We start from the raw sequence: 14,671 nt of genomic DNA on the forward strand, positions 1-14,671 counted from the left end.
AAATATTGATTTAAATCGTTACAAAATCGTTTATTGATTATGAAGTCCAGCATGAAAATTTGACAAATCTCCGTTTAACCGAGATAACACCGCTGAATCTCATGAACAAGTTAAATGAAGCTATCAATTACCTCACTCTAAACAGGAAGGTGTTATGTTGCGACAATTATTTCTTTATTGGTTTTATCGTAATAAGTATCAAGTTACGTTATGCATTTCTTCCTAGTTTTTAAGAGCATTTGTTACTGAACCGTCGTCTAGTAAATTTAAGTTTAAACTTATATAAAAAAGGGGAATTGATTTTTAAATAAAAAGGCTACATCAAATTCTGTTAATCTTTTATTTGGGAAACACTTGGGTCGAATTGTCAGTTCTTGCGGAGACAACAAAACTCGCGTGTTATAACAGTTCTCTGCCGTGAATGATGTCAACTTACAATCGCCACTGTTTCAAATTGGTTCAAACTATGACATTTTTAATTGATCATTTCCACCGATTCGTAGTCTTAATAAACGACCTTGGTGTTTACTTTTAAGTTTATTTGGATTATTTAGTTTGTTTAGTACTTACAAGGGAAGTGTCACAACTGTGTCTCACCGATTTCGATGCAATTTGGTACAGTCATAGAATGGGCCAAAATAAGGTTCGCACATTTTTTTATACGTGCGGTAAAAGCCCCTGGGGCGAGTTATAGGGGTTGAAAGTTTGGAGAAAAAGTACGTTTTCACTTATATTTTGAAAACGAAAAGTGCTATCAAAATTTGGTAAATTGTAACTGATATTCATTTTAAAAGAGCTTTCTTTTGATGTGTCACACATATAGCAGAGGGTTAAAAAGGGCGAACTACCCCTATTTTTTTGGAATTATTTAAAAACCACCCTATCGATTTTGGCGGCATTAAGTATACTTCTAGTGCGTTCAAAAATATTAGTTAAGGGTTTTTTCCCATTCGCCCTAGATCAACCCCAGCGAAGTTACGGGGGTTAACATGTAAGCACTTTTCGTAAGAATGATGTGATAAAATTGTCAGGTATTTTGAAAATACTTTAAACAAAACCGTAAATTAGTCGCACAATAAAATGTTTAGTGTAAAATAAGGCATAATACACCATATAGGGGTTGTTGGGGTTATCCACCCCCTTAAAAATTAATTCTATCCCGGGCGTTATTTGTCGATTACGGCGAAATTTGGTACTGTGTTTGTTTTATATTTGAAGTAAAAATTTTTGAAAATGGTTATAAGGGTTACAAATTAGGGGTAGTTTTTTGTTTATACCTCGAAGATGAAAACTGCCATCGTAACTGTGGTATTGTTTTTTAAAAATCTATCTATCGATGTTCCACGAGGTAAACTACCCTCATTTTCTTTAAATAATAAATATAAAACTACTAGATAAATAAGATATTTTATTTATTTATGAGTTAAAAAGCAACTGACAAAAAAAATAGTTCAATATACCAAAGAAGTTTATTCTACATTACTAATTGACGTTTTTTATGTATTATATTAATTTTCAATATTAAATTTATTTTTATTCTACGTAGTGTTGGCAAAAATGAAAGTCGTGGAAAAAATGTTTTAAACATAAGGATTTTTTACACCATGCACATGTTATGACCGCTATATCCCCACAGATATCACACGTTGGCTTCTCACTCGAAAAGCAAACTTCCACGGGATTTTCAAAATGGTCTGGTCTCTCCTCTATATAGCCACTTGCAAACCATGCGTATTTAAAAACATTTATAAACCGAGGGGAAGCCAACTGGTTATGCGTCAACGATTGCAATTTTAATATGTTATCCCTCTGATGTAAATTGACATCATACTGGTAAAGAATAATCTGATCAGAGAATCTTCTAATAAAATTTTTCCATATTCTGAAACCAAATACATCTAGGGGCTGTATTTGACCTGTTGTCCCTGCAGGTATAGATAAATGTTTAAAATTAGTACCTGATGGAGTTATTTCACTAATAACTTCAGGACAATGGCCACTCCAAGAATCTAATAATAATAATGATTTAGAACCAGTATTTGGAAAATATACATTTTGGAGCCAATTTTTCATGTGTTCTGAAGTTAACTTTCCAGATTTTGATGCCAAAACGTATATATTGTCTGCTTTAAACATTGTATTTGCTACCCTCGGTCCAAAGCTGCCAGAGGGTTCTTTTAAAACAATAAAAAGTGGAGAAAGAAGTTTCCCATCAGCAGATATTACGGGTTGAATTGTGTAACTGTGCGTTGTAGATGACACCGACTGGACCACACTTTCTACGGTTTTAACTCCTAAATCGCTTAATGTTCTTCCCGAATGGAATTCCAAGTTAAAACCGCTCTGATCCGAATTGTAGGTGTTTTCAGGTCCATATATTTGGATTTGTAGCTTTGCCTCTTTAACGAAATCTTTTGCTAAAGTTTTTACTCGATCAACATTTCCAATTTGTTTTTGGGATAGAAATTTTGTTATTTTTCGGCTTACTAACCGATTTGCTTTCTTAAAACGTTGCACCCAGCTATGAGATGCTTTGAACAGTTGAGGAGATAAATTCTTTTCATTTCTAGCTTGTATAGCCCATCTGCGTATATCAATATCATGTAGTGGCAATTTATTATCTACGGCGGCTCTCGCTTGATTAATTACAAATTCGGTAATTTCTGCTAATTTTTCTTTGTATGTCCCTCTTTCTTCAATATATTTAGACCATCTGTGCAATTGGGTCTTTGACGTTACTTTTCGGTATTTGTTTTTTACGGTTTCTAGTTTCAAATAACCTTTCTTCCCACTTGTCCAGTAATTTACCGCCTCTAATTTGTACTCGTAGTCGATGTCATCCTTCAATGGACAATGAGCATCAGTATCTTCTACAAACCTGTCAGTTGTATCCTGGTCTTCAATAATTTGCTGACCGTCATTGATGCCATTGGATGAATCGAAAATTAATACAGTTTCGTCTTCAATTTGCATATTGTAGTCTTCCATACTTTCCATTAAAATACGCTGTATATTTTCTTTTAAACTAACTTCTGCTTCATTTACAGGAGTCTGGGGAATATTCATAACAGTAAAAACTGTCATTAGCAAATTTAAAACGTTTATTGGGTTTATTGTAACCATTGCTTCTGTCAGTTGCTCTGAAACTAAAATCTACCCACTGGGCACACGTTCTTTTATACTAGAAAAAACTATTTTGAGAAATGACCTTTAGCAAGCGGCACTAAAAAAACAAATATTGTGCCAAAATTTTTTTGGTAGGTGTATTTTTGGCAACATTATGTAGAATAAAAATAAACTAATAAACTATATAAAACAAACACAGTACCAAATTTCGCCGTAATCAACAAGTAATGCCCGGGATAGAATTAATTTTTAAGGGGGTGGTTAACCCCAACCACCCCTAAATGGTGTATTATGCCTTATTTTACATTAAACATTTTATTGTGCGACTAATTTACGGTTTTGTTAAAGTATTTTCAAAATACCTGACAATTTTATCACATCATTCTTACGAAAAGTGGTTACATGTTAACCCCCGTAACTTCGCTGGGGATGATCTAGAGCGAATGGGAAAAAACCCTTAACTAATATTTTTGAACGTGCTGGAAGTATACTTAATGCCGCCAAAATCGATAGGGTGGTTTTTAAATAATTCCAAAAAAATAGGGGTAGTTCGCCCTTCTTAACCCTCTGGTATATGTGTGATACATCAAAAGAAAGCTCTTTTAAAATGAATATCAGTTACAATTTACCAAATTTTGATAGCACTTTTCATTTTTAAAATATAAGTGAAAACGTACTTTTTCTCCAAACTTTCAACCCCTATAACTCGCCCCAGGGGCTTTTACCGCACGTATAAAAAAATGTACGAACCTTATTTTGGCCCATTCTATGACTGTACCAAATTGCATCGAAATCGGTGAGACACAGTTGTGACACTTCCCTTGTTAGTATGTAGTTGGGAATTATTTTTCTCGTTTTCTTTTTTAATTTAATTACAACTGCGTATGGTTGTATAATTAATGTTATTCGAAGTTTTCTTTTGCTTTTTGTATTATAGTCTTTTGCATTATTTAGTGGATACTATTGTGGGGTCTCCCTGTCTGTATCCCAAACAATTAAAATAAAATAAAGTTAAAATAAAATATGTGGAGGAAGAAGAAGGATCGTTCAGTAGTTCAAATCGTTAAAATATAAATCATTCATTTCATTTTTCAATTTAATTCATTACTTTTCATAACACCCATTAAACATGAACTTGAAATGAACTTCGTAAACGATACTAAACCCCATGTCAATAACTTTATACAGAGTGTTCCAGGTTTTTGTAGCAGGACTTTAACAGACGATAAGTCTTTTAAAATTAACACAAAAAATTCATATAAAGATAGGTCGACTAACGCTTTGTTTTGAAGATACAGGATGTTTAGGTAAAATTTATTAATTGATTTTTATTTAATATTACACATGTATTTCAACCGATTTTATTCAAATTTGGTATACGGAGGTTTTTTTGGAATGAACGCTCTGTAACGTATTCTTTACGGATTAAAATAACAATAACTTTTCTGACAGTATACTTTTTGGCTTTTTAAATAAAAATTCTTATTTTCGGTACTTTTTTAAGCAAAAACGGTACTCTTATCAAAACACGCTAAAGTTGATAGTTTTCAAAATAATCCGCTTTTTATTATCGTTGCTCCTTCTAATTGAGGTTTGTTATTTATTTTGGTTTGATTTATTGGTTCGATATAGACCAATTTTTTTAGAGGATTGTTAAAGATAGGTATAATAATGTTTGCCATTGAAACAAAGTAGGTAAGTTCACTAATGTTTCAGTTTATTGTATCAAGTGTCCAATCACCAGTAGTTGTTGATCAGAGTGTTAAATTAACTTTTCTTATTCGTTAACGTGTTAAATTCAATTTTCTTGTTTATTAATTTGCTAAATTCATTACTCTTTTTCCTAATCGTGTTAAATTGTTCTTTGTTCATTTCTTAATTTTTTGTTTCGCTCTAATTTTACTCTATTAATTGACAAAATATCACTAAATAGTGTGTATCTTCCACTTATTAGTGTTAATTTTTAATAGGAAGTGGAGTATTTTTAGGGAAGTTTTACGTTTGTAACAAAAATCAAAATTATAAAATATTTGTTTTTATTTTTACTTGTAATATATTGTTACATCTTAAATTTAAAAAAAATAAATTCTGTTTATATACATATATAACATATATAATACATCTAATGAGTCTTCTATAAGTTTCCTATATGTATAGTTGCACCAAGTTGCACATACTTACCAATCTTCACAAGGAACTTGTATGTAAAATCTTCCGGAAGTTCCACTAATTTCACATCATGAATGTTTTACTTTGGCAAACATAATTAAAATAAAAATAAGCGTTCTTTCTTTCTATATCGCGTAAATCAGGTCTCGAAACGCTATCGAGTTCCGACTCGTTTAGTAGATGACCGTTAAATTTTAGCTTGTATCACACCACATGTTGATCACGTGGTACCGACGTGCCTACGAAGTACCCGAAGGAAAAGTACACGTCTAGTGTAAAATTTAATGTTTTATATATTACATAACTTCACTAACATAAGTAAAAAAGAACTCTTCTTTAGAGAACTGTAAAAATTACACTATTTAGTGAATAATACATGAACTCTATATTAATATTAAATATAGTGTACATTAGAGTTACTTTTACCATGTGATATTACAATTTTTACTCTAATTCTTTTTACCAACTACTCTAAAATTTTTACACGACACGATTTTTTCCTGTGTAAGGCCTGGTGTCAACTTGATGGTTGTGCAGCTTATAATGGTAGGGTGTTATGAAATCGGCTAAACAAGCATTTTCCTGCAAGATTGATTGGTCATGGTGGACCAGTCGCATGGCCACCACGATCTGCAAATCTTAATGGTTTAGACTGTTTTGTGTGGAGATATTTGAAAAGAAAATTGTATGAGACACCTGTTCCCACAAGGGACGAACTTATTAATAGGATTATTAATGCTTGTAATGACATAAGACCGTTCTTAAACACCATTAAGTACTCGATCAGTAATTCGTCGGTTAGAATTATGCAAGCAAAATTTTTTACATTTTCAACAATTTCTTTAATTTTTTTCTTTTATTATTTTGATTAAAAAACATTAATAAACTAAAACATTAGTTAATTTACCTACTTTGTTTCCATGGCACACATTATTTTAACTATCATCTCTAGCATTTTGATAAGAGTACCCTTTTTGCTTAAAAAGGTACAGAGAATAAGAATTTTTATTCAAAAGTATACTGTCAGAAAAGTTATTGTTATTTTAATCCGTAAACAATACGTTACAGAGATACGCCCTCTACTTGCTATAGTAGAACGGACTCTATAATCGTCTTTCGCATGCCAAAAAACCTCCGTATACCAAATTTGAATAGAATCAGTTGAAATACACGTTTAATATTAAATAAAAATCAATTTAAACATTTAATTTGAACACCTTGTATCTCCAAAACAAAGCGTTTGTCGACCTATGTCTATGTGAAGTTTTTGTGTTAATTTTAAAAGATCTATCGACTGTTAAAGTCCTGCTACAAAAACCTGAAACACCCTGTATAACGACAATTTTATTGTATTATCATTACCCTTAATTGCTTTGAAATGTCCTTTCATAACTGCACATTAATAAAATAAGACAATCGTTCAATTCAGTCAGTGTAGTTACTACAAAATGTCGACAACTCTTGGTTTTTCCGTTATAAAAAAAAAATTGCAGAAATATTATTGTTGGCCCTCCAATCACTGGTATATTGGGATCGGGGCAATAATTTTGGTTGTTCTGAATACGATTTGGGTATTTTATCCCTTGCTAGTAGAATTTATGAGTAAGTAATATCTAAAAATTGTGTGTTTAAAAGAAGAAAAATAATTTTCTTTAATTTTGAGATTACCAGGCGAATTTTTCAAAATGTTTATTTCACATGCAATATGTTATGTCGGGAGCTCTAATCATGTCTGGTTGTATCCAAGCATTGCAATATCGTAATAAAATGTTTGAAATGATTAACTTCTTAAGTGATTTTAATCAATTTGGTACTCCGCAAGGATTGGAAGTTGTTGAAAGAAAAATTAAAAATGTATTGAAAATTATGCATTGGAGTGCATACTTCTTTGCATATCTCGTAACATATTTTACCTTGTTGGACGATAATTGTGCTACATTTAAAACAATTAAACATTGTTTAATATTGGTTTATTATATACCATTTCAACTGAAACCGTTGAATATGACTTTATTGTTATTGTTTCAAATATACACAATAGGAATTTTGACGAATATTATATTCGTTACGACAGTGATGTATTGTTATTCGTTGCAATTATTGATTATACGTATTGAGCACCTTAATGAGAAGATTGATGGCATAACATTAACCAGAAACAAGAAAAGAAATTTTAGAATGCTCCGGCCTATTATCATGTATCATCAAGATATATTCAGGTATCGTCGTCTTAAAAATGCCTTGATAAACAAATAAATAAATTACTTATTTTAGGATGTTTCAATTCAGCAATGATGTCTACACCAACTTAATTGTGCCTCAAAAAGTGTTTGCTTTATGTATTTTAACTCTGTCTACTACTTCTTTTTTTATGGTTTAAATATTAATTTAATAATATATTATAATCAATATGATATTTTTTAGGGAAAAGATATAGCAAGTTTAGCCAGCGCAATAGCAACTTGGTTTGGAGTATTTTTAAGTCATGCAATGGGACAAAAACTTACAACAGCGGTATGAATAATGAATAAATCATTTTAAAAAAATTTGAATAATTTTTATTTTTAATTAGGGTGACAGTGTTGCGAACGCTGTGTATAATTTGAACTGGTGTGATGCAGATGTGGTGACACGGAAACAAGTGTTGACTTTACTTTGTTTGAGCCAACATCCATTCACCATACGAGTCCCCTTATTTGGTGAAATGTCCCATGCTGCAGCAGCACAAGTATCTAAATTATTAAAATAGTAAAAAAGTGATATAAAGATTTCTTTTAGGAATTAAAGAAGGTCTATCTTTTCATTAATTCATTACTAGCAATAAAGAAAAATAATAATTTTTGAATTTTATTTAAAATTAAAATGGCACTTATTGTTATTATTATTAATACTATAAAAACAACACATGTTAAACATTTAATTAACGTTTAAATGGTTTATTCAACATCAAAAAAATTTAATCACCATAAAATAACATGGCAAAAATAAATGGTGAGCAGCGTTACTTAGAATTAGAATTAATTGAAACACATTGTGTAATATATGTATTTTAATTAAATGGATAGACTACTTATTTTTGGCCACTTTTTTCAACTATATCCTTAAGAAATCTTCTTTCATGTTACACCACATACTCTTTTTCTTCTTCATCTTGAAAAATGTTCATGGTCAAGTTGTGTAAAATATTAAAAAAGTCATTGATTTCAAATTATTGGCTTTTATAAAGAAGGATTAGAAGACGGGTTAGAATTGAAAAATAAAACCATTCTTAGCTTATAAGTGTTTGAAGTTAGGTAGCAAATGTTAAGATTCGAGGTTTAAATGTTTTTATACAAAATGTGTTGTTAATGACAAATTTTGCTCCAAAATGATTTAGAATTAGAGCAAAACTTTTTAGGCTTATAAAAAATGTTTATAATCAGGTTATATATGCTCTAATATATGTTCCAAATATTAGCACAAGCAGAGGAAGATAAGCAGATACACATATGTAATATCACAGAATAACTTACGGTAATGTAATACTAGGGTGCTACACTCTAAGAAGGCTTTGAACGATAATTCTATGTATACTTTTAGAAACGGCAAAAATGTAAAACGGCATCGCCTATCTACCACTTCTACTACATTAAGGATGCGGTAACGCTGTAAGGATATTACACAAGATATTAACTAGGATATTTGAATTTTCTAGAACAACCTCAAAATGCTACGTTTTGTAAGGTTGAGAAATACAAATCCCTTTTCACTACTAGTAATGCGGCAAAATCTGGACGTGATCTAGCGGAAAAAGTGTCAAAAAAGATTTTTGAATTATCTAAAGTAGTCCTAGGCTACTGCACTTCTTGAAGGTTGAGAAATACCGTTTTATGTTTACTGCCAGAAGTATCTAAGGATTAAAATAAGTCGTTTCTACATCCCTGCGTCTAATTTGAGAATACAGTGAGTTACAAAAATCTCATAGAAGATATTCCAAATTTCTAATATAATAATAATAATAATAATAATCTTTATTGAGCGCACAAATACAAAGAATTTTAAAATAAAATATATAATGATTAAACTAAAAAGAAATAATGTAGCAAATAATAATAAAAGATATAAAAAATATATAAAAACAAATATATACAAGTGTCCCACCTAAGTTGCCTCGGTTCATAGCCGAATTATGATTGAGTTTTTCAAAAAATGTTTCAAATAAAAGTTGAATCGAATCATATTGTACATATTTTAAAATTAGTTTCAGTAATGGCGGACTTCCGCTTCTACCGGAAATGGATATCAACTTTGTTATTTTAAATGGAACATCCTGTATATTATTGCATTTTTGGATTCCTCGTGAAATTTTAATGGTACTTTGTTAAGGATACCTTAGGTCTAACTGGTATCGTTTTTGAATTATATGACGATTTTCGAAAAAAATGACATTTGCAGCATCTTATAAATTTGGCAATATTGCCGAAACTGTGAAAGCTAGAAAGATTTGGTTTTCTGTTTTGGATTAACAATAAAACAGCACACGTTTGCTAATAGAAAATTATGCATTTATATTACGGAGTTCTTAAGTAGGGATCTATAATTTTCGAACTTTTTAATCATGGATAACTTAATTTTTTTAAATGGAACAATATACGAGTTTTTGCATAACTGGATGTAAAATTTAATTTCCTTTTAGTTTTATACAGTTATCATGGTGTCTATCTTCAACGGTTTTGGAGATATTCCCGATTTTTCAGTTTTTAACGATAGATACGTATTTCGCAGCGCCGGCCACCTTCCCCTCGCATTTTACCAGGCTTGGGACTGGCAGAAATATTACTGGCATGCTTAAAAAGTGGCCAACAAAACACAACAAGACCATTGAAAACAAAACACAAATAAAAAAACACTATTGCATCAAATGTTCAAAATGTTGTCCGTTTTGTTCACTACATAATAGAAAGCGTTTTTGTAAGGAGTTTTGCACATTTCTGAGAATTTCTGGTGTGATTTCTTGAAAAGCTCTTACAATGCGTTGACGCATATCGTCAGGAGTAGTTGGTGATGTCTCATAAACCTTGCTTTTAATGAAACCCCATAAAAAGAAATCACAAGTGGTAAGATCTGGCGATCTCGGAGGCCATCTAACAGCGGTCCGGAAAGGACACATCCAAATACCGACGTACTTGGGCGGTATTGTGCGGTGGAGCACCATCATGTTGGAACCACATCTACTGACGAATAGCTAGTGGAATATTTTCCAACAGAACGCCTAAACTATTTTCTAAAAATTCTAAATAAATCCTACCCGTCAAACGTTGATTATGAAAGAAAGGGCCTATGATATGCGTTCCAATGACACCTGCCCAACGTTCACTGACCATCTGTACTGGCTATGCGTTGCAAGGAATCGATGGGGGTTTGTTGTATTATAATAATGACAATTGTGACGATTCACAAACCCATTTTTGTGAAAGGTAGCTTCATCCGAAAACATCACCTGTCCGAAAAAATTCGCATCAAGATTAGTTCTTTCAATTGCCCACTGACAGAATAACAGCCTGCTTTCGAAATCGCCTTCAGTAATTTCCTGGTGCAACTGGATTCGATACGGATGATAATTATGTTTTCTTAAAATCCTGTGTACCGAAGATTTACTGATGTTTGTCCTCCTACTTATTTCACGCACACTAGATTCTGCATTTTCTTGCACAGCTAACAATACGTGCAACTGGTTTTCATCCGTAAGTACGGAGTTATTACGGTTGCGCTTAGTACGTTTTACGGATCCAGTATTTGTAAATCTTTCCAGTTTCTTTCCAGATATTGTTGTGCGTAAAGCCTTGACGCTAACAAAGCGTTCTTGTTACATTCGCCGAGAACGAAAACCATATCGACTAATTCTTTCCGCGTATGTGACATTTTTAATTATTATGTTAACAAATAATACTTTGAAAACCAGTTCTAATGCGTAGAACACTAATGACAGTTCTAATGCGTGGAACAGTAATGACAGTTTACCTAGTTTGTTTTCCAAGCCTACTTCAATTTTTAATAGTATTGCAAAGCGTCGACCACCTTCCATTTTACCAGTCCTAAGCCTACTTCGCAATACATATCTATCGTAAAAAACTGAAAAATCGGGAATATCTTCAAAACCGTTGAAGATAGACACCATGATACCTGTATAAAACTGAAAGGAAATTAAATTTTACATCCAGTTATGCAAAAATTGGTATATTGTTCCATTTAAAAAAAATAAGTTATCCATGATTAAAAAGTTCGAAAATTACAGATCCTTACTTAAGAATTCCGTAATATAAATGCATAATTTTCTATTAGCAAACGTGTGTTCTTTTATTGTTAATCCAAAACAGAAAACCAAATCTTTCTAGCTTTCACACTTTCGGCAATATTGCCAAATTTATAAGACGCTGCAAATGTCATTTTTTTCGAAAATCGTCATATAATTCTAAAACGATACCAGTTAGACCTAAGGTATAAACAATCAAACAATCACACGAGAGTACACCATCTAATTCAGCCATACTCAACCTTTTTTTCTTTAGGGCCACATACCTATATTTGGTAAGTTACGCGGGCCGCAACATTATATACATAATGTAATAGTATTTTACACAATAAAAAACGAATGTATTTTTTACAATATTTATTTGTTACCGTTATAATATAATTTTTACACAAAAAATAATTAATGTGATTTTTGATACTGTGACAATTTTTTTACTACTTGAGACAAATCGGGTTTGTAATTGGTACATGCTATCCTCAATACATCATCAAGATGAGAATCAGTAAGTCTATTTCTGTAAATATTCTTCGCATATTTCATTTTTGAAAATGATGATTCACAAATATACGTTGATGCGAACAACGTGAGCAAGAAAAGGGCACACTTTTGTAAATGTTTATATTTTTCTGGTACTACTCTCCAAAACTCATTGTACTCCTGACCTTCTCTTTTTTTTTTTTAAAATACCTTCCAAACTTGTATCGTTCTTAAATTCGATATATTCATCAAATATCTTTGCATAATCACATCCAAAAGATGCTAATTGTGTTACACTTGTTGTTTCACGTAAATCCTAAAATCTGCTCTTAAACTCATTGGATAAGGCAGCTAAATAATTAGCAAACATCATATAATTTTCTTGAGAAATATGTATACCATCTTGTTCAGCTTTTATTATCGTTGGAAAGTTACGTGATATTTGGTTCTGCATTTCTTCGTAATAGATCTTTAATTTTTCTTCAAAAGCAAATACTTTATTCGCCATCTGCGAAATAATTTTATTTTCCCCCTGTAAGCTGCGATTGAGCTCATTAAGTTTATCTGTAATGTCGCACAGGAAAGCTAAAAGACACCACCATCCATTATTTTCCAGTTCATTGTAAATTTTATTGTTTTGTTGCAAAAACAAAATAATGTTTTGCCTTAAAGAAAAAAACCGTTCCAGAACTTTTCCTCTACTTAGCCATCGCACCGAGGTATGTAAAGGAATGTCATTGTAATTACAATTCATTTCTTCTAAAAGACTTTTAAATTTCCTATGGGTCAGTTCTCCTGCTCGAATATAATTCACTATACTTATTACGGTTTTCATCACGGCGTTTATTTCGGCAATGGAGATACGTGCTGCTAAGTTCTCTTGGTGAATGATACAGTGAAAGGATAAGAGATTTGTTAAATTGTATTTCTTTTTCAATAGGGAAACAAAACCTTTTTCGGATCCTATCATTGAAGGGCATCCATCCGTGCACACGCAAACCAATTTCTTTACATCAATATTATTGTTCTCCAGAAAAGTACTAATAATATCGAGATAGTCGTCTGGTTTGATTCTTCATAGGAAGAAATTTAAAAAAATCTTCGTAAATATAATTTTCTTCGGTACAATACCTAACGAAAACGGAACATTGTGCTGTTGATGAAATATCGGTGCTAGAATCAAAAGCCAAACTAAAATATTTACAATTTTTTATTTCTTCTATGACGCGATCAGAAATGTATTTTGAAATATCTTCAATACGTCTAACGCAGGTAGAATCAGAGAGCTGCATGTTTTTTATTTGAGATATTATTTGATTTTTATTACTAAACTTATCAAATAATATATTGGAAGCACTAAGGAAACATTCCTTCACAACCTCTGCATCGGTAAATGGTTTCATATGTTTACCAAGTATATAACAAATTTCATACGATGCTCTTGTCACTGTTGTATCTTGTGATATTGTCACTGATATCATATTTTGTTGTTGTTGCAATGACTTTTCAAAAAAGTCAACTTTTCGCATCTTATTAGAGAGCCGTGAGAAAATGTATCATCGAATGATTTATGTTTCGTAGTATAATGACGAACAATATTATATTTTTTTAATATAATACTTTCACGACAAATCAAACATGTTGCCGAACCATCTTTATTTGCAACAACAAAATATTCATCTTCCCAATTGTCTTGAAACGCTCTATTTTCGTCCAAAATTTTTCGTTTTGAAGATTTTCTCGCCATTATTATAATTAAAAATTATAACAAACAATATGTTACAACAGTCAAAAGTACGTTACACTCGTTTTCCGTAATAAACACTTCAAATAATAAAACAAACCACCACGCATAAAAGGTATTACCCAACTAAACAAATCAACACGTTAGGACCAGTGATGGGCGTTGGGTAAATACCCGACGGGTAGGTATTTCTAAAATGGGTATTTATCCGGGTATTTACCCCGGCCTAGGGTAAATACCCAAACAGTGGGTACAAAAGTGATACCAGTCAAAGTATATCAGATTCCAAAAAAATGAAGAGGAAGATGATAAGAACGTTGAAAACGAGGAATTGTCAATAATCAAAGACGTATTATCATTAAACGAATCTGTCGTAATTTAGATTAGATCAAGTTATTATGATTATTATCATCAAGCAGTCCTCTGCGTCCATTGTTGGACATAGACCTCCCCTATTCTGTCCCGTTCGATTCTATTCTGTGCTGTCTGAATCCAATTGTTGGTCATACTTTTCACGTCTACTTCGTCTGTTCGCTCGCGGTGTCCACTCAAGTAACCGTTTTGTCCACTGCTCATTCTTCATTCGCACGACATGACACGCCAAGTTCCACTTAAGCTTTGCCACAATGTTGACCACCAGTTCATTTACGCCTATTCTTCTTCATAGGTCTTCATTTCGTATGTAGTACCTCAGAGTTAGACCCAGGATCGACTTCTCCATCTATCTTTGCATTACTTGGACCCTCTTGGCAGTGGCTACAATTAATGTTAAAGTTTCGGAGTCTTATGTTATAACCGGAAACACTCATTGATTGAAAGCCTTTCTTGGCCTTTTGGGTTGGCTTCACGAGTGTGATCCTTCT

General features: G+C 32.0%; 1 protein-coding gene across 1 annotated transcript; it reads left to right on the top strand.

Moving 5' to 3' along the window:
- The first annotated feature begins 7,277 nt into the window (after positions 1-7,277).
- On the top strand, positions 7,278-8,151 carry LOC111420169 (odorant receptor 85c-like). Its single transcript, XM_023053092.2, has 5 exons — positions 7,278-7,514; positions 7,570-7,669; positions 7,720-7,809; positions 7,868-8,023; positions 8,074-8,151. The coding sequence occupies exons 1-5, from the start codon at positions 7,300-7,302 to the stop codon at positions 8,137-8,139; spliced, it is 627 nt and encodes a 208-aa protein (XP_022908860.2). The 5' UTR covers positions 7,278-7,299; the 3' UTR covers positions 8,140-8,151.
- The last annotated feature ends 6,520 nt before the right edge of the window (positions 8,152-14,671 follow it).

This window comes from Onthophagus taurus, chromosome 3, assembly GCF_036711975.1.
Source record: "Onthophagus taurus isolate NC chromosome 3, IU_Otau_3.0, whole genome shotgun sequence".
NCBI classification, from domain to species: Eukaryota; Metazoa; Arthropoda; class Insecta; order Coleoptera; family Scarabaeidae; genus Onthophagus; species Onthophagus taurus.